The following is a 20,272-nucleotide window of genomic DNA, read 5'->3' as shown; positions in this document are numbered from 1 at the left end:
TATATGAAGGAATTATCAAGGCACATCTGTGTCAAATTTCAGCTCATTCGGTTGCAATACCAAGGTACAGGAGCCAAAAGTGTCCTTTTTTGGTCAAAAATTGGTCAAAAAATCGCAAAAATAAGCATTTTGTTGTACTGTACACCAAAAGTGTTATTGGATTTATATGGGGGCATTATCAGGGCACATCTCTGTCAAATTTCAGCTCATTTGGTTGTAATACCAGGGTACAGGGGCCAAAAGTGTCCTTTTTTGGTCAAAAATTGGTAAAAAAATCGCAAAAATAAGCATTTTGTTGTACTGTACACCAAAAGTGTTATCGAATTTATATGGGGGCATTATCAAGGCGCATCTCTGTCAAATTTCAGCTCATTTGGTTGTAATACCAGGGTACAGGGGCCAAAATATACAGTTTTGGTCTAAAATTGACCAAAAAATCTCAATAAAATCATTTTAGAGGCAGATATGAAAAAACTGAGAAAAATGCATTAAGGTATTGGCCCATTTTACCCTTGTGCCAAATTTCAGGTCATTCGGTCCAGGAACGGCGGAGATGAATCACTTTGAAGATTTGACAGGAGAAGAAGAAGAAAGAAGAAACATTACGAATACAATATATTTCACCATACTATGTATGGCTGAAATATAATTAATTGATATATGCTAATGAAATAAGGGTGAATACTAAAAATTCACTAAGTTTTCTGCCTAACTTTAAGTCTGAATTCACAATGTTTGTCAGGTCATGCTATTCGATCAGCAACTCTTACTACATTGTATAACTTCTGATATTTCACCCCCCCCCAGCACGTTGTTTTCAATCTTTTGAGAACACCATTCACACTACTGCCAAGCCCACTCCTTCTCCGTCTATCATTCAATTTGACAAGAGAGGGCAGTTATTATGATGTTGAGCTACTATTTTTTCATTTAAAAAGATTCCAAGGTACTGCCCAGACGTCCTACCACAAGATGAGCTCACCGTACGACTTTGGGTCTCAGGCACTGATGGACGAATAGTGGCAGAGAAGAAGATTACAGAAGCCTTGTCAGTGAGTATTCTATATTACTTTTAGCTAGTAGGCATCATCATGGACCTTGCAATAGTGCTTTGTGTCATTCTGAGTGGACCTGATGTTGGTGGAAGTAATTCATTCATTCTAAACTATGGTGATGCGGTTATATCTTTGGTGAACATTAAAAGAATAAAAGGATGTACAACACTTACAATATACAGTACATGTAGATGTCTATGATGGGGTCATTAATCTAAATTTTCTGTTTTTGTGTGTGACAGGAAGAACAAGCAGCTTTTTCTGATGATGTCATTGAGGTAATCTCCAGGTCTGAGATGAAAGACCTGGGTACAATCCAAAACGTCGCCACATTTGTGACTCTGGCTTCCGCCAAGAATGTGACTTTAGCATCTAAGGTGTGCCAAACTTAATCTAATCTTTAATACCTCATAATAACTATTTTGATGCTGGAAAATGGTCCTGGACCATTGTTTATGTATTGTATTGTTTTATAGTGCTAAACTGTCTTCCAACGTATACACAGATCAAACTGTCGCCATCTTCAGAATTAATGTCAGTTTTGTTTTGTTTTGTTTTGTTTTGTGCCCAATGTATTGTCAAGAATCGGAATTTTCTTTTGATGTTATCTTCCTTTTTATATTCAATTGCTTTTTAAATGTACATTGCAAATAGATACCTTTAACCTCAGCCCCCCATACATTACCAGCTATCCATTTTTTGCTAAATAAGTGTCTAATATTGTGAACATCTTGGTTGAACTTCATATTTTCAGGCTAAGGCCGCAAAGACACTTCAGGCAACCGCTGATGCATTGAAGAACATGACAGAATCTGGATCATCCGTGTCGGTGGAAGAAGTAAACATTCTGACATGCACCATGTTTACAGGTATGGACTAAATTAGAATCTTGCAATAATTCAGAACCTGTCTTTATTGTTGCTCTGTGACGGAGGGTGACCTCTGATGACAGAGTATTGTTTTGTACCATGTGATGAGTGTTTGCATCACTCTGTTTATCTATGTTCCCTTTGCCACATTCTTAATTGTAATTTGGCATGTCTTCTGCACGTACCTGCGCAATGATGCATTTTTTTAGCTGTTTTTATAATTGATTAAGAAATCACCCCTATATCCCTGGTATTGTGGAACAGGCCATGTGGTTTTGGAGGTTTGGTAATTAGCTTATCTCTAAGCAGATGGGGTTATGTGTGGTATAATGTTCAGAACAGCTGTAGCAATAGAGGAATCCCTAAACAGATGTTAGACTCTGGTTTTCTAGCACATTGCACTGGTCAGTGCCAATGTTATATAATATTAATAAGTACATACTGTGTCCTGGTAAGCTATTAGAAATATAAAGGCTTCGTTTTCTTTCTTGTTCGTCGTTATTAGTATGGGACTATCCATATCATCGGCAAAATATGTGATAATATACGGCCACTTGTTGTTTGTTCTGTGGTTGTCGTGTCTCTTAGATAGTCTCTTTATATTGTCCCCAATAGGAACGACCCACATGTTGGAAGACTCATCGAATGTGTCTTCTAATGCCGAAGACACCGAGAAGGTACGGTTAAAAAGATGCTTGCTTCTTCGAATAATTCTTGAAAGCACTTTGAGTCAACCATTATTCATGCATCCTGGTTATTATTTCAAACACAACAACATGTATGATTTCTTACAAATGCGTCTGTAATATTGACACTTCTTCCTCCAGGTCCAAGAAATTGTCAGCGTTGTGTACAACACAATGGACACCATAGCACTGCATTGTGTGTTGTTGCATGTAGTCATGCATGTAGTAAAATGTTGAATGCTTTTAAAGAAAAGCTGCACTTAAAATCGAAAAGCTTACATAATGATAATACGTTACCCCAAAGTAAAATTCTTACTTGTTTTACAGTAAGTCTGTCTTAGTTCAGAGCTGTCTGTTTGAAACTTGCTTCGTGCTGACGGCTCTCACCTGATGAATTGTGTGACGTCATTGATCAAAATTCGACAGCTGTGAATTATTATGACAGACTTATATGAAATAAGTGAGAACTTTATTTTCAATTGGGGTATATTTACTAGTAGGCCTAAAATTCCATTTTTAGTGCAGCTTTCCTTTCAATAAATATTCCTTAGTTCCCGTGTATAATAGCTTTATGACCAGTTAGTAGAAGCACTGGGCTGTTCCTTTGATATCAGGTTAGGAAGAGTGTTTGATGTTTACTCATTCCGTATACCTTTGAACTGAATGTGAACATGAGACCACGAGATTCAAGAACTTCAAAGCTTCCATAGTCTCAATTTATTTCCTTTTTTTTAATTCTTTCTGCAGGTTGCAGAGTTCCGACCGCAGAAGTCCGGAACTGCACTCAGCATCCACCTGGACGTTGAGCAAACCCCAGAGCCACGAGATATCCGCCTAGTTCTGCTGAACGTGTCATCAGCTCCGATTCCAGAAAACTACGACAACGTCAGCTTCACAACTGTTCTGCCTGTGCCACGGAATGAGTTGTTCACGCTACCTACACTGCACAATGGCCCGCAGGTCAACCTAACGGCCAGTCCCTACTCCTGGCTGATACTCCCTGAGGAGGGACCTATCATGGACTACCAGAGCGTGTCCAACACTTCTTATTATTTATGTATGTTTCAGATACTTGATATTTACCTCCATGAAATATTCTTGGAAGTTATATTTTCACTTATTACAAACGTTTGTGTGTCTGTCTGCCTGTCTGTCTGTCTGTGAACAAGATAACTCAAGAACCTTTGGTTGGGTGGATTGGTTTCATACTTGGTGTGTTGGTGGGGTGTGATGAAAGCTGGAAATGATTGAGTTTGGGCCTCCTAGTGGCTTCCCTTGGTACTGCCCCTCCCCATAATGCCCTGCATTTCCCAGCATTCACCTGGATCAGAGGAAAGTTCTATACAGTCATCATCTGCTATGAAGAATACAAGCTTTAAGGTAGAAAAGAACACCAACCTCTTTTTTTTCATTCAGATATGCTCTACGATACCAAGGATGCCATTTCCAGAGCCAAGGTGACGAGCAAGTTTACAGTCAGCATTCTGGAAACTGCCTGCTTGTACTTTGGAGAAGAGTCACAGCAGTGGCTGAGCGATGGATGCAAGGTAGATCTGATCATCTTGAAATGTGCATTCTTGCATTATCTGCATGCAGCAACATTGCATTAGTTGAAATCACATTTACTTCATTTATTTGATCATGATTTTCCGCAACAGTGGATGGTATGGTGAAACAGGTGTTCCTTGTCGAGGTCACCTTTTCAAGGCGATGATATATACCAACACAATCATAAATCCATGGAATATTCTAATTTTTATCTGTTTCATAATAGGTGGGTCCACTGTCGAATACCACCCACATCCACTGCCAATGTGACCACCTGACCAAGTTTTCTGGATTCGTGCCCCCAAACCCACTGCGATTTGACAAAGTGTTCAGCGCCAGTATTTCTGAAAACACCGTTGGACTTATCGCCGTCCTCACAGTTTTTGGACTGTTTCTGATGGGCTGCCTTTTGGGGAGGAAGGCCGACAGGGCGGATCTTCAGAAAGTAGGTATCATTTTTGTTCAAACAAATTACTCTGAGTAATTATAGTATTAGGATCATTTGAATTGAGTGTTGTGTGTTGAGTAAAAAAAACCCACAAGCATGTGGAGTGGTAGGACCCAGGGGGGAGTCAGCCAGCAGGGGCAAGAGTTAGATGAGACACTTCTGGAGTCAGTCCGGGGAAGTTGGCCATGTGTGACGAGAGAAGAGGAAACAATGGCTATATCTAGATCTTGTGAACTTGAGTTATGGAGGAATCTGCTTGTATGATCTTCGAGATTGATCCAATTACAGCAATCACATTGCATATTATTTTCAGATTGGTGTGACCATACCAACCGGTCTCCGTCTGAACTCTGATCCTGAAAACCATTACGTCATAACGATCTACACAGGGTACAGATCAGGCGCTGGGACTACTGCACAGGTACAGCTTCAAATGTATACAGTGTGTATGCCATAAGTTTCAAAATTCCTCTTTTATTTAAAGGAGAGCTGCTGTACATTAAAAATGGAAAAGTCTGCGATACTATGGTAGATATACCCCAAACTTAAGTTCTCACTTGTTTTATATACGTCTGTCATAGTTTAGAGCTGTTTCACTGTTCGAAACATCGTGCTGACAGCTATAGCTATAGTACACTCACCTGATGATTTAATTATGTGACGTCAGTGATCAAAATTTCTAGGGCTTCTTTATCTGGCTTTCTTGTGGATGGATTCTGATGAACTTTCCGACAAATGCAAATTCAAGGGAATTGACAAGTTAGTGGTCTTTGAATTCGGATATTCCCTCAAAGTTCATCCTCAGGAATGCCAGCTTGAAAAGCACAAGTCATACTGGATGGGAAATTTTGATCACTGACGTCACATAATTCAATCATCAGGTGAGTAGCCGTCAGCACGACGCAAGTTTCAAACAGCAGGACGGCTCAAAACTATGACAGACTTGTGTTAAGTGAGAACATTACTTTGGGGTATATTTGTTAACTGTACCATAATATAGTATAGTAGGCTTTTCCATTTCTAGTGTACCTTTCCTTTAAAGAGAAAAAGACACAGAACAGGAAATCACACAATGAAAATTTGCCTTTTGGAAGGCGGAATATTGTTAAACATTTTAAGAAATTTATAAAAGCTCCGAATTCATCATGGACGAATGAGGTCCCCGAACTCTTGTTACATTTTGGTTTGTTCAAGTTAAGATTTTTTTATGTCTCACAGGTTTCTGTCGTCCTGTTTGGTTTCATGGACGAGAGCGAGCCCCTCCACCTGTGTGACGACAGGCGGGTGCTGTTCCAGAGCGGCAGTGAGGACTCCTTCCTGGTGTCCACGGAGAGACGACTGGGCCCGCTCACACACGTCCACGTCTGGCACAACAACGCTGGCTTCAGCCCTGGATGGTAAATTACCAAAAATACAACTTGTCCCTTCTGCTCAAGACCAAATCACACTGTTGTGGCAGCCTACTGAGTAGAGTGATGTGCACTGTATGACAGCACATTTGCCAGCTTTGCCATTGACAATCAGTTAGCATCTAAGCTTGACCCTCTCTCCCGTAGGCAAAACGTTGCATCCCTGTCCCTAATTTTTACCAGTACTTCCATGACTGTTGCTCCAATGATCTCATACTCCTTATCCCACTGGTGAGAGCCTTTTAGCGCAACACTAGGTTCTATTTAAACTCACATCGCACATTGCTATACTGTTCAATTGCCGGTTTCCAAGTCCTTCTACAGCAACAGTTTCTTTCTTCAGACAGCTAAATTATGGAACTCTTTCAACGACAACTGTTTCCCTCCTGTCTACAACTTAGATGTATCAGCTTTCAAAACAAATGTCCACTGCTATCTCTGTGCACAGCATTCTTAGTCCATTGCCTTTAAGTGGTCTCTTTGAACAATCTTGTTAAAAAAAAGTCTGACAGCTGATGTACAGACTGTTTACACAATAAGTGTGTGGTTCAAGGGTTACAGAGTAAAGGGTAGAAATGGAGTGGTTTGAGAAGGATTTTGATTCAATCAGAAAATAAGCAGTGACATCAAAGTCAATTCATGTATGAAGGAGATGTGGTAAGATTGTTGATTCAGCATTATTTTGTAACAATATTCAGCATTTGTAACAAAAGTGGACAATAAAAGATTGCATCAGAATATGACAGAAGAAAAACTAATGGCTTCTAAGACATAATACCTAGTACATGTAAGTGGGCCTCAGCCACGTAACACACAAAGAATATTTCTTGGCGTGGGATTTTTAGCGGATCCCAGCATTGACGCTGTATTCCCACTCCCACTACAGGTTTCTTAGTAGGGTCGTGGTGAAGCATGTGCATTCTGGTCAGCAAGACTACTTCATCTGTAACAAGTAAGTCTAAGTAAAGCTACATGACTTGTAAACACTGTACTTCCTTTTAGTCAACAACTTGAATTTAACAAATTCACCATCATCAATGATTTATAAAACAAGCCATAAAGACAAGTAATTGCTGGCTTGAATGGAAAGAATTAAACTTAATATTGATGTATGCTGTCTTGACTTACTTTGACTTTGCCCCTTCAGGAGCACAGGGGTTCCGATCAGTAAGTTGTCTCCACCTCCTTCGATTTCCTTCAGTCTTCTTAGCCTAATGTGCCAGGAGGTGTTTGCATGCTCTAGGTCCTATCTTCACACCTCTCCTCTATGACAGTCTTCCCCTCCTTCTCTTGCCCTGAGGGTGCCACTCTAACACTGCCCTCGTGATGGAAGATGGAGATTTTCTGAAATTGTGACCAATCCAACTCCACTTTCTACATCTGATCAAGGACGTTATATGATGTATGCTGATCTGTATTGTATTGTATAGAAAGCTATCCCCCCTCCCCACACACACACTCACAGAGTGACACATGTACACACGTTTTTAAACCAGGACAGAAGTGTAACAAGGTTTGTATAGAAATCATAACCACACCTGAGGTCTTGATTCTCAAGCACCACTTTTTTCTGCACTGGGTCCTTCTTTCTCGATCTCCTTGTGTCCACATGGCACTTGAGTCTTCTGCCCTCTCTTAAATCCCCATTACTACCATTACTCTATGTACATATACATTGTAAAGGGGGATAGAGATTGAACTCAACATGTAACAATAAGTGTTAACAACATGTTAATTTTTCCTCTTCTAAGGTGGCTGGCTTTGGATGAAGATGATGGCAGAATCAACCGCATGATTTTTGTCGCGAGTCCAGAAGAGCTGTCCAACATATCAAACCTGATAATGAGCAGGATGTCAAAGTTGGTATTATGCAATACATTGTATAATAAAATGTACCACAAAGAGAGGCATTTGTTGATTTCTAAAGCGTTAACTTACCTATAGATATTTACTTTGACCACATGATATTAGCTGATAGCGAAAACTTAAGACATCTGTGTCCTTAAAGGCAATGCTGTACTCTAGCAATTTAAATACCATGTTTGGCACAGATAGGGACAGTGGGTAATTGATACCATTATTGTAATGTAAAACAAGTGTTGTAATATTCAAGGTCATCAATAATGAAGCCAGCAGCTTCGTTACATGTCGCATGTTCCAAACATAACAACAGCAAAACTATATATGCTGGCCTGATAATGGTTTATTTTGTGTAAATGTTTGTTCTTGTTCTGAAGAACGGCACCTGGGAAAATAAGTGTGTTTTCCGCATGCCAACGAATTTTGGCCACCGTGGGGTTTCATTTGGCAGCACAACAAGAGGGGGTCTGAATCTCCTGGCCAATTATTTCCCATTTTGCCAAATTTTACAATGATGCCCCCTTTATTTTTTAAGAAGTTCTTGTGAAGGCTAAGCCAAATACACTCTGGGACCCTAACCTTACAAACGATTCTCCCTACATGTACAGAGACACCCATGATGGCCACCTTTACTACTCGATATGACCCTAACCTTACAAACGATTCTCCCTACATGTACAGAGACACCCATGATGGCCACCTTTACTACTCCATGGTCGGCCGTCCCGCCCGCAGCAGCTTCAGCCGTGTGCAGCGCCTGACGTGCTGCATGTGCACGGTGTACTGCACCATGGCCACCAACATCATGTTCTACAGGCAGGGAGACAAGTACGACCCACCAGAACCCATCAGGTTCATGGGCGTGGAGTTCCAACTCCCGATCAGCTTACCTGAGGTGAAGTGTTTTGTGTTTTAGCTTCTTTTGTTACTAGCTTTATTGATCAATTGCTTATTTGTTCTTTCTTTACCGTTTCTTGGTTGGCTGGTTGGTCCATCTATTTGTTGGCTGATTCGTAGGTTGGTGTCGTCCGTTGGTTAGTTACTAAGGTACAATATGTGCTCAGGCAAACATTAACAGCAAACAAAACAATGGTGAATTTTCATCTGTGCTTTCCAGATAATGATCAGCGTTCAAAGTGCTGCAATGATCCTACCTGTGACGTCTGCCATCGTGTTCCTGTACAGGAACGCGTCACCTCGCCCACCAAAGGCCTCACCTACAGCACTCACAGAGCCACACGGTATGCTATAGCTTGTGTTTGAATTCTGTCACAGAGGTATACATACAAGCCAAGGAAAGTCTATGTCATTAATGTTGTGTACGTCTGCGCTTTTAGTGGTTTACCGCGGTCAAAGGCCCGGCACAACCTCGGTTCTCCAGCCAGAAGAACTCTCATCTGACGAACCAACCAGGATGCCCTCACGCCCAGTGAAAAGTGCAGTCGCCCTGCCATCCGGCCTGATGGAGAGGCGTCCCGCCGTTCGCCACCTCCGCCCAACTCCGAGTAGGACTGATCCGGATGTGGGGGCAATCGACGTCATGATGCAGGAGAGGTCCTCTGACTCTTCTCCAACAGGTGAGACATACTAAATATTCTCTAAAAGAAGCCAGCAGGGGTGGGTACCAGTACATGAAATTCAGGTCCAGGTCCAGTTCAGGTCCAGAGGATCAAGTCCCTGTCTGGACCTGAACCTGGACCTAATTATCTGTGAAAACTTATGAATTGGCGATACTCAAAAACAATGGTCCATTACAAAGAATTCTGTTTGGTGGAGTATTCAACATCCACTGGCATTTTTAGGTTCTACATTGTAACTGCTGCTGTTTTAGACCAAGTTTGACTGTAAAAACTTGGTAAAAATTACACTCAACTCTACTCAACTTACTCGTAGCTCTTACTTTCTTGGACCTGTAAGCCCCAAAACACATGAACGCCTGATGGTAAAATCATTTCATTTTCGTCCTCTGGTTTTTCTGGACCAGTCCAACAAGAAAAAACTGTGCTAAAAAGTGGCAGAACTCTTTGATACTGGTGACTACTATATATTGCCCTCAATACTATCAGAGACACAGATATTTATGTTCCAAACTGACCTTGTATGTACATGATGTCTTCTATAGATGCAGACATAAAACCAAAGACTGGACTCAAATTACCATGGTGGGCATCATGGCTAGGTAAGACATTTTAAGATGTACATATAGTAGTACTACAGTAACTATAATATTTTACCCTGTTATTCCTTAAGTTTCTTGATTTCTCTTCATTCCATAAATCTAGGAATGTAGACATTGCAAATTTGGATAACTTCTTCTTTGTGAAGTATTGTGCATTAAGAATATTACATAGTGCTGCACTTTCGGGCTTCTTTGGAACATAATAGTGCTCAGTACTGTTATATCGACAATATGATGTGTATTCTCCACTAAACCTGTTCCAGCTGGAGCTCTAGCGTTGTCTGTGAGCTTTGTGGCAGCGTTCTTCGTCGTGCTGTACTCTCTGTCATTTGGCCGCGTCAAGGCAGAGGCCTGGCTCATCACGTTTGTCACGTCGTTTGTGACAGACATGTTCCTACTGCAGCCTGTCAAGCTGATGGCGGCTGCTGTCAGCATTGTGCTGATATTTAGGGTAAGCTCAGAGTGCAAGCGCTTTCATAATGTGTTCTGTGGCACAGTGTTGCCACAGTTCATTATATGCTGATGAAATGTCCCATGTCTTTAATGACTAGTGGGTTCTGTGATTATATGCCCACCAGCTTTATCAAAGCACAAATTCAGAGAAAATATGTTGATAAAGTCCTATTCTGTACTATCAATGCAATCTAATGTACAGTGAGATTGATAGCTCTTAGCCAGGAGCTTAAACTCTACTGGACATTCAGGCGGGGATTCCAAGGGTGTACTGCAAGTACCGAAGCCCTTGGATGATTCTTTGTAAGGGATATACAAAAATTGCACTTCTAAGATGTAAAAATCTTCATACTGTATAACGTTGAATACAAGTTTAACGCTAATCCTGTACATTCTAACTTCAGAAACCTGACAATGATGACGACCTACCGCCAGCTGCAACTACAGATGACGAAGAGTACCTTGATGTTTTGCCTCAACCTGTAAGTGAAATTGATATTCTTTTATGTTGGATCAATCTGTGACATTGTGTAGTGTAATGGTAAGGCGTTTTTTTGGCCTTAAACCCAGAGGTCCTTGGTTTGAATCCTCTCGGGAATGCCTTCAGAGAAAGGCTTTAAAGAGTTTACTTTACACAAAATTCTTAACTTCACTCTGAGACTCACTGCTGGTTAAAATGAGTGTCTAGCTTTTGATTAGGTACGTTCCTAGGATAGCAAAGTCACATTACACTACTAGGGAAGAAAAAAGTGTCATGCTTCGTCCTAAGTCTTTGTGTCAACTGCTTTACCTTTTTTCTTGCCGTAGCTACCCTCCTATAAAATGCGTACCGAGCTTCCGGGTAATGACGTCCTTGATGAGGACAGGGCTCGCCGCCTCCGGAAAAAGAAGATTCGCAGCGCCCTGAAAGAGGTCCTGCTGTACGGCATGTTCGTGTGCGTTCTCATGTTGATGTCCTTTGGCGAGCGAAGCAGTCAGGCGTTCCACATGAACAAGGCTATCAACGGTTTTGTCATGGACAGCTCCAAAGGCACTGCATTCTCTACGGTAAAGCGGCTGTTGGAATTTGAAATCAGGTTGTTTTAAAGGGCCAAATTTGATTTAAAATCAGAAGTTTGTTTGATTAGTGTCTTTAAGGAAATCACCCATTGTCCATACGACCTTACTTGTTCTTTTCAGCCAACTTATTTTACGTCCTTATTAATTAATCTGTTTTTTTGTTAGAATTTGAATTATTTGTTATTTCATAGATCTCTACATAGTAAGATTGAACCCATTCCAAGTGTTTGTTGGAAACACGGACGTTAGACCGGATAGTGAGTGTGAGTGAAATGCGTATTTGTTATTTTGGCAGATATCAGACGTGACTCCATTTTGGCAGTGGGTGGACACCACCCTGATCCCTGCTACCCACTCCCCACCATGGTACAACCGTCAGACAAGTAAACATGGCCTGTATCTTCCCGATCACATGACACACCTCATCGCTCCACTGCGATTCCGACAAGTCCGCATGAGACAAGGTTGGTGATCGCTGTTAAACACATTCGTCAGGGTTGAATGACCGAGTCACTCGGTTGACAATTGACGTCCCTTAAGTTGATGTCACCAACTGATGAAGCCTTCCAGGAAGTTGATATTGTCCCCCTTCTGTAATGATAATTACTCGGAAGCCCGATCGAAAAAAACGGATGAAAGGAAAAGGTTACGATTTTTCCCACCAACCTCTGCTTGGAGAGTATTGATAATTTCCTTTCTTCCCTCCTCTATTGTTCACATATGCCCAATTCAGGCTGCTTCAAGATTATACTCAAAGTAGTTTGATATGCTAACTTCACACTCCTTTCAGTCAGACTTATAAATTGTGTGTTTGATACACTCCAGAACAACAATGCACCATTCCGGACACCATGGCAAATGTATCAGCTCGCTGCCTCGATAGCTACTCTGTACGAAACGGCGATACTTCCAACTACAACGGCAGCTGGGATGCACCAATCAACCCAAATCATACCCTCACTGATGACAACAGCATGGCACAGTCCCCGTGGTATTTCACGTATGGAAACGTGGCTGATGGTAAGTGTGAGTCAGTTGCTTTGTCACACTTTTATAACTGTTGCTAGGTGCCATCAGTAATTTGTCATTTCTTAACATCTTAACAGAATTCCAATAGACCACTTACAATGTATATCTTTGACATTGATCCATATCAAGCTCTGTTCCTTAAATGACTTTCTGTAGTTCAATGAAGACAACCATGAAATAATGTCATAACACAATGGTCCTTGTAAACCTTCAGGTTTTGCATACATCGGAAAGCATGGCACCTACGCCACAGGTGGCTATGTAGCGACCCTCAACTGGACATTCGACGGGAGCATCAACATATCTACCAACCTACAAACTAACAACTGGCTGGACGAAAAGACCCGAGCAGTCTTCATAGAGATGACGCTGTACAATCCCCATGCGAACCTGTTCTCAGTGGTCGCCATGGTAACGGAGTTTAGCATCACAGGAGGCGTGTCCATGGCACCTGAGATGACGACCTTCAGGCTGCATCATGAGGACCAGGTGACCCTGCTCGTCCTGCGAGTGGCCATGGCATTGTTCATGCTCTACTATCTCATCGTAGCAGGTACAAAACCGTATGTGTAGCACGTCAATGTAGGTTAGACATCCAGGTAATAAGATGCGACATTAAGCAGTTACTCAAGCAACAGTGACACTGAAGAGATCTTGTTGGAGAGGGGTTTTATATCCTAGCTGTGACTTGATATGTAAAAGAGATCTAGTTGAAGAGCAGGTTTATCCTTACTATAAATTAATATGCAAACTTATGTGTCAAAAGCGATATTTGAATAAGATGATTTTCTTGCCATTCTGGGGTAAAGGCAAATTTTAGGCACCATTAAGATACAAATGCATCTAAAACATCTAAATAAAGTGAGAAAATTACAATGGCTCAAATGATGTGTACTGAACAGTAACTTTATTATTGTTAAGCAGCAATGTCACGACACTGGTTATAGATGCATCATTGATTTTCTACTTTGCCCCCTGCAGTGATGAACTTCAACGCGCGGCCGCTAGAGTACCTCACAGAGGCGGGGAGCTGGTTGGAGATCTTCATCGTCTTCAGCACTGCAGCATCACTCGGTCTGTACTTCCGAGCCCAGGGCGCCATCGACGACATTACCAGACACGGACACCAGATGTTCGAGAGCTACCATAAAGCAGCCGCGTGGTATCAGATGTACACTTATTCCCTGAGCTTTCTGATTTGTTGTTCCCTGTTGAAGTTCATACGCTTACTGAGGTTCAACAATCATGTCTACAGCTTGCTGAATACGATGAACAAAACAGCAAAGCCATTGTTCAATTTCCTTATCATAGCAAGTATCATCTTCACGGCATTTGCTCTTGCTGCTCACCTTACCCTGGGCCTGAATTTGAAGGAGTATAGCACTCTCCTGGCCACCTATGAGAGTCTGTTTGGCATGATGTTGGGGTCATTTACCTTTGAAAGGCTACAGGAGGGCTCTGCATTATTCGGACCAGCCCTGTTTGTGTTTTTCCAATGTACCGTCCAGTTTTTCCTGCTCACCATGTTCATGAGTATCATCATGGACGTATACGCCAAGTCTCGAGAGGTTGTAAATCCTGACCAGTTAGAGATCATGCAGGTCTTAAAAGATGAAGCAACCGAGGCTATCAATAAGCTTAGGTCTTCTGCAAAAACGCAAAAGGACTGCCGGCCAGATCCAGAAAAGGTTCCACGAGTGACCCTACAAGATCAGATACAAAATGCCATTGTAGAAATGGAGAAACAAAATGCCATGGAGGAAGTGGAGAAACATCGGCAACCAAGAGAAAGGCGCATCCATTTTCTCGGCAATGATGAAGTATATATTCGGAAATAAGGATTCATTTGGCCTGGACCTTTAAATTCTTGCAGCTAAATTTCACTACTAGGAATCTGCTGTATTACTGATCCTTGGATTCCTTTACTGAAAGTCAGACTTGTTGAATCTGCATGCTGATTCTATATGTCTTAAGCGTCCAGAATCTTTGAATATGGAATGAAGTTTTTTGTCTGTAAGTGACATTTTGCTTTCATATAACGTTATTATTGTCAAACCTGGTCAGGCAACCACCTGGGGCAGTCAGCTACATCCAGCCTTACGCCACAGCCACAGTCCTATTCAATTTCATATAATTCTTCCTATAACTTATAAGTCTTGCTATTGTTGTTGTCACCAATTGCCCAATGCAAAAGTCCTATAATGACCCAGAAGATAATGTGTGCTCTTTAGGAACCTCTGGGATTTTTCGGATACACATTTAAATATCTATTTTACGTCAGAATTGTTGATATGATTTATAGAGTATAATTAAAGATCCAATTGTAGCCATGTACGTATAAAGTAACCTGGAATCCAGCCTTGTTAGCCTTGGTCTGCTCCCACCGTAGCGACCTACCGAAGCGGACCAAAGCTTACAAGGCTGGATTGCAGGCTACTTTACTAGTAAAGTCAAATACGTAAAAGTTCATTAGGTTGGTAAATCAATTCAACTTTGTTTTCTTCGGCAGAACCTGACATCTTCTTGAGAACAGCAGAAAGCTTAATGTTTTTTAAACATCCGTAGAGAAGAGATGAAATAAAAGTTGTGCGGCTAGGAAAAATCTGCTGAATCAAAGTCAAATATTTTCAAAAATATATCACTGACAACATTAAACCCTTCTATTCCGTATCACATATGTAGAGAAGAAATGAGGTTGTGTGGCTAAGAAAACTCTGTTGAATCAAAGTTAAATACTGGTATTTTTCGAAGATGGATTAGAACGATAAATGTTACTCTGTTCCAACATAGATGTTTATCTCAGAGTCCATAGCACATCCTATGCCCTCTCCCTCCTTCAAAGGTGTGACATCACAGATATGGTATGCCAGTATTATAAATGGAGGCAAAAAAAGGTTTCACTGCCATATGGCTTACATGTAGGAATTAAAACTTCAGATCATACAGACGTCACCAGTTTAATTTTCTTCACCAACTATTCTTTTCTAGTGAACATATTCATATGACGTGTTGATATGAACATTTTGCCATTTAGTGGCTAATTTAGTTGTAAATTATACTGAGTTACATTTAGATTATGTTTCCATGTTGATGCTTATAACCACTTACGCTAAGTTATAGGTATAGGTATGTTTGGTTTAAAGAAAATTGAAATGAAAGTTTTAGAAGAATTGAAATGAAAAGCTGTTAGAATTATCATATCTTCATACATGCTATTGCTTATAACTATACAATTCTCTGTGATTACAAAACTGTACATGTATATCTTTATAAGTCCTACTATAGAATTGAAGTAAACTGGATCATGGACATGTTGTAAACATATCTCCAACAGTTTTGAAGTTTGGCCTCGTCAGTTATCCTGCAAATGTCTGTACTTTAATATAGATGTCCAAATTACAGACTAATGTTTGCGCTAAGCATAAGTTGCACCATCTATGAGATATAGTTATGAAGTGCATAATTATGTTATGCTGTTTAAATTAGTGCTGGCAACAGTAGAGTTCGTTACTGTATAGATGTTCTATGATGTATGCACAATGCACTTTTACAGCAGCAAAAGGAATTATACCACAGATATATGCACTAGTTTGTGTTCACTTTAATAGCATCTTAAATGTCTCCTTACCTAAATGTAAAGAAAGACAACAGCCTTCAACTTTGCTCAATAATACATTACACTGCACACCTTAACGTTTTTAAAACAGTGGTAAACACATCTGTCCTTGGTGCTGAACACCATTCACAATACGGCAAACACATCTGTCCTTGGTGCTGAACACCATTCACAATACGGCAAACACACCTGTCCTTGGTACTGAACACCCTTCACACACAAGTGAACACACCTGCCATTGGTGCTGAACACCATCCACACACAGGTAACACACCTGTCCTTAGTGCTAAACACCATCCGTACACAGGTAAACACTTCTGTCCCTGGTGCTGAACACCATCCACATACAGGTAAGTCTACCTTTCCCTGGTGCTGAACACCATCCACACACAGGTAAACACACCTGTCCCTGGTGCTGAACACCATTCACACAGGTAAACACATCTGTCCTTGGTGCTGAACACCATCCAACCACACGCGTACGTGCATACACATAGGTCATTTTGGGGTCAAGAGTAGAAGAATGCAAGACCCAATCATCTCATGCTACAAAACGTTTCTATTTACATTTGTTTGGTCACTTGCCATACAATCGTATAGGGATATAGTTCGAAGCATGTAAATTTCATTGAAGACATAACACATGCTTGTATATCCTCACAAAGGCAGAATATACAGTTAGTGTCCTTTTTTCATTATGGTATCTCAATATATTGATAGCTACTATAAACAGCTACACTTCAGATATTGACCATTGTAGGGAATGAACTCGTGTGTAGTTATGCAAAGTTCCTGGTTCAGTAGTTTGATTTAGTGCATAGCACTTAAATGACATGAAAGGTAACGCTTTAAAGCTTTTAATATTATGTTTGAACCTTAGCAATAGCTATCAACTCGGAACAGAACAGTTAATCAAAATGGTGTCAAAGAAAACCCTTTTTAACTGCAGCGCTCTATATCTGCCGCGTGGTGGCGTGACTACGTAGTACCACATTAGCTGCCTTCACGATTCTGTAATACAAGTCGAAGTGTTACAGATATAAAAAAAAAACACAGACGCAGATCAGTGCAACGAAACCAAGACTTTCTTCAACTGATAAGGACCTAACACAACCACAAAGCGTAGTAGCTATAGATTTCAAGATGTTGAGTGACATGGTCCGAAAACAACGGTATTTACTGTCTACAATTACAAATGCAGCTGAAGCGCAACACAGGCGAACACAGGAATCCCTCCCCAAAACAACACATTCCCCACCTCAGGCAACATTCGTGCTAGCAGCACCGGTCACTCATAAGCAGTCGGCGGCCTTGGCGAATCACTTTGCCACCAAACTTCTCCTACACTAAACGACTGGGCATACAGAAGCCTCTAGAAAAACCCTTACTTCAAAATGAGAGGAGATTTCCTCGGACCCCTGTCACGAAAGAATTGAAAGAATTGAGTTGCGCACCATTCAGCACCAAGGACAGATCCACATTGCTAGACAGTATAACAGTATACGCTACAACCTGCACTTTGTGATGTAACAAAGTACAGATAAAATATAGTTAAGACCGAATAAATACACACAAACTATTGTGTACAAACTCAAGTTACACAGTATTGTTCCACGATGATCCAATGTAATGCCAAAAAAGTGTTCCAGAACACGGTTGCGTCACAGAGCGCCATCTAGCGTCCCGGCAACGCAGAACAACAGTTAGACACTGGCCTTAGTAAGTGTCTTCGTACTTTTCAGTTCTCTAAGTGGTGGGTTTTGTGGCCACGATGAGTCGAGTTGCCGATAAATGCCTCAGTGGCGTATTTTACGTCCTGACGGCGCTATCACTGGTGAAAAAGTCCAAGTCAGCAGGGGAAAAGCTAAGAGTCACGGTTCACGGAGCAACTGGCCAGGGGAGTTTTGGCCCCGGCAAGTTCATGACAACAATCCGGTTGGGCGAGGAGAAGTTCAGAACCGGACTGAAGAAGGCGACATCTCTGATATGGGAGGAGTCCGCAGAGTTTCAGTCCCCGGCGGACGCTGACGACAAAGAAATTATCGTCTTGAAGCTGAGAAAGGCAAAGAAGTGTACCGAACGAACGGTTGGTACCGTCACCATCAACGTGAAAGAAGCTCTGGAGACCAACCTCCACCTGCCGATCAAGAGGCGTTATTTGGTGACACATAGCGACAAACAGCAGAGGTGCAGGGTGTTCCTGGAGGTCTCTGTGACTGTTGAAGACGGGAAGAAGCCGAGTAAGGGAGAAACCTCAGGTGAGAATGGGTTGGGGTTTCCGTCTGTTTTCTGAGGTTTCATTGTGAAATGGAATGCTGGTTTACTAAGCGTTCGACAGACGGTGACACACTCTCTGCCGCACACGTGACTCTTGGCGAAATGTACGGGTAAAGGTTTGGGTTCGTTGTACTCAGTTGCATCTATGTTTTGTAATTTGTAACTTTGACAGAGAGAGAGAGAGAGAGAGAGAGAACATTGATTAAATAATATGCATCTACATTTTTGTCGTATTTCAGAATGCTCTTCTCACAAGAATTGTAAGGCTGGTACCAACTCTCTGTCATCAGGGAAGACCACAGAAGGAGAGGCTGCTTTCGCAACAGTTCTGACCGAGTCCACGGATACAGTAGCGTCGCCTGCCGAGATTAATCCGCACTGCAGGGAGCAGATATCCTCCATCGCCAGTCTGTATGAGGAGCTAACAGCGAAGCAGTCATCCTCGGCGGACTTGCTGACGTACGTCGACGGGCTTCGTGCCAAACTGGCTGTAGCGGCGCCGCACGTGTTGGACAATGTCGTGATCAAGAACATGGCAGCAAACGTTCCAGACTTCACACACTATGAACTTCCAGACATGGCCGCTGAGAGTTTGGAGGGACTTGAGAAGATTCTAAATGTTGTGCAGAGGTTGAACGAAGAGGAAGACGCCCGGCTCCATTTCATACAGAGGTGGTATGTGGAGGAGTTATGCCGTCAGGCGATGGAGGAAGCACCCGAAGTGCTGGAAGGCGGCTGATGTACTGTGTAGTCACGCCACCACGCGGCAGATATAGACTGCTGCAGCTAAAGAGTTTTTTTGAAACCATTTTGTTCATTAAAATGTTAAATTGTTTAGGTTCACATAATGTTACAAGACTTGTTCGTGCTAATACCTTTCTTGACATTTGAGTGCTATGCATTAAATCAAACTACCGAACCAAGAACTTTAATGTTACATAACCACACACGAGTTCAATTCATATGGTAGGATTTGACTGGTCAATCTTTGAAGTGTTGCAGTTTATATTTGCTATCAATATATTGTGTAAAACCATAATAAAATTAATGACATTGTTTATTCTGACGTTGTCGGGATATATAACGTTACAAGTTTGTGCAATGTGTTCATTATTAGTTTTCTTCGACGTACAATTTACAGTTCACTCACACCACTTGTATTCTGGCTATAATTGAGGTATAGGAGAGGAATTTTGGGTTTTGTAAGGCGTAGAGTGTTTTCTGTTGATACTTTGGTACCCTATGGTGAAAAAAACACATTAACGTGTTTATAGCATATACAAATTTGTAAAAGAATTAAGGAATATATTTGGAGAACTCTACTTTACTAATGTATCCTTACACGATCGATTGTATGGCAAATAAACAAACAAAGGCAATAGAAACGTTTTTGTAATATGGAAAATTTGGATGTTGTATTCTTCATTCAAATTACCAACAAGAATAGAGGTGGCATCAAGAATCTTCTGCTACACGTACAATATGTCCACCATGATCATATAAGAATGTAAGATCTACAAGAGTTCGGAGACCTCATACCTCTAAAACTAAAACTAAAACTTCCTGTAGTGTGCATACATACAACCGGTATACGTAACGCTACTGTTCTGTACTTTAACTTAAAGTACTTCAAAATGAAATATTTCATATTATACCAAATCATATTTTCTCTACGATGGCGGTGAAAAGGCTATTCATTATGACAAAACAGATACTATTATTAATACGCATAGTGTTATAAATTGTATAAAACGTTGAATAAGGTGGTGATTTTAGCACCAAGT

At 41.2% G+C, this 20,272-nt stretch overlaps 2 protein-coding genes across 2 annotated transcripts in view; both read left to right on the top strand.

Annotated features, from left to right (window-relative positions):
• LOC118424905 overlaps positions 1-16,183 on the top strand; it is a 34,115-nt gene extending 17,932 nt beyond the window's left edge. The window contains exons 19-40 of the mRNA XM_035833747.1: positions 939-1,052; positions 1,298-1,432; positions 1,810-1,924; positions 2,540-2,601; positions 3,358-3,667; positions 4,027-4,157; positions 4,385-4,603; positions 4,920-5,027; positions 5,825-6,003; positions 6,902-6,967; positions 7,767-7,874; positions 8,557-8,770; positions 8,993-9,116; positions 9,213-9,452; positions 9,998-10,054; positions 10,318-10,505; positions 10,912-10,989; positions 11,315-11,554; positions 11,862-12,030; positions 12,392-12,586; positions 12,810-13,148; positions 13,577-16,183. Of these exons, the coding sequence (XP_035689640.1) occupies positions 939-1,052; positions 1,298-1,432; positions 1,810-1,924; positions 2,540-2,601; positions 3,358-3,667; positions 4,027-4,157; positions 4,385-4,603; positions 4,920-5,027; positions 5,825-6,003; positions 6,902-6,967; positions 7,767-7,874; positions 8,557-8,770; positions 8,993-9,116; positions 9,213-9,452; positions 9,998-10,054; positions 10,318-10,505; positions 10,912-10,989; positions 11,315-11,554; positions 11,862-12,030; positions 12,392-12,586; positions 12,810-13,148; positions 13,577-14,433 (4,248 nt within the window). The 3' untranslated portion in view covers positions 14,434-16,183. The remainder of the gene's footprint in view (positions 1-938; positions 1,053-1,297; positions 1,433-1,809; positions 1,925-2,539; positions 2,602-3,357; positions 3,668-4,026; positions 4,158-4,384; positions 4,604-4,919; positions 5,028-5,824; positions 6,004-6,901; positions 6,968-7,766; positions 7,875-8,556; positions 8,771-8,992; positions 9,117-9,212; positions 9,453-9,997; positions 10,055-10,317; positions 10,506-10,911; positions 10,990-11,314; positions 11,555-11,861; positions 12,031-12,391; positions 12,587-12,809; positions 13,149-13,576) is intronic.
• A 449-nt stretch (positions 16,184-16,632) lies between these two features.
• LOC118410929 lies at positions 16,633-19,923 on the top strand. The gene is made up of 2 exons (XM_035812881.1): positions 16,633-18,469; positions 18,728-19,923. Exons 1-2 carry the CDS (start codon positions 17,983-17,985, stop codon positions 19,225-19,227), a joined length of 987 nt encoding a protein of 328 aa, XP_035668774.1. The 5' UTR covers positions 16,633-17,982; the 3' UTR covers positions 19,228-19,923.
• Positions 19,924-20,272: the final 349 nt, after the last annotated feature.

This window comes from Branchiostoma floridae, chromosome 1 (genome assembly GCF_000003815.2).
Source record: "Branchiostoma floridae strain S238N-H82 chromosome 1, Bfl_VNyyK, whole genome shotgun sequence".
NCBI classification, from domain to species: domain Eukaryota; kingdom Metazoa; phylum Chordata; class Leptocardii; order Amphioxiformes; family Branchiostomatidae; genus Branchiostoma; species Branchiostoma floridae.
This window is presented reverse-complemented; position numbering and strand designations above follow the sequence as displayed.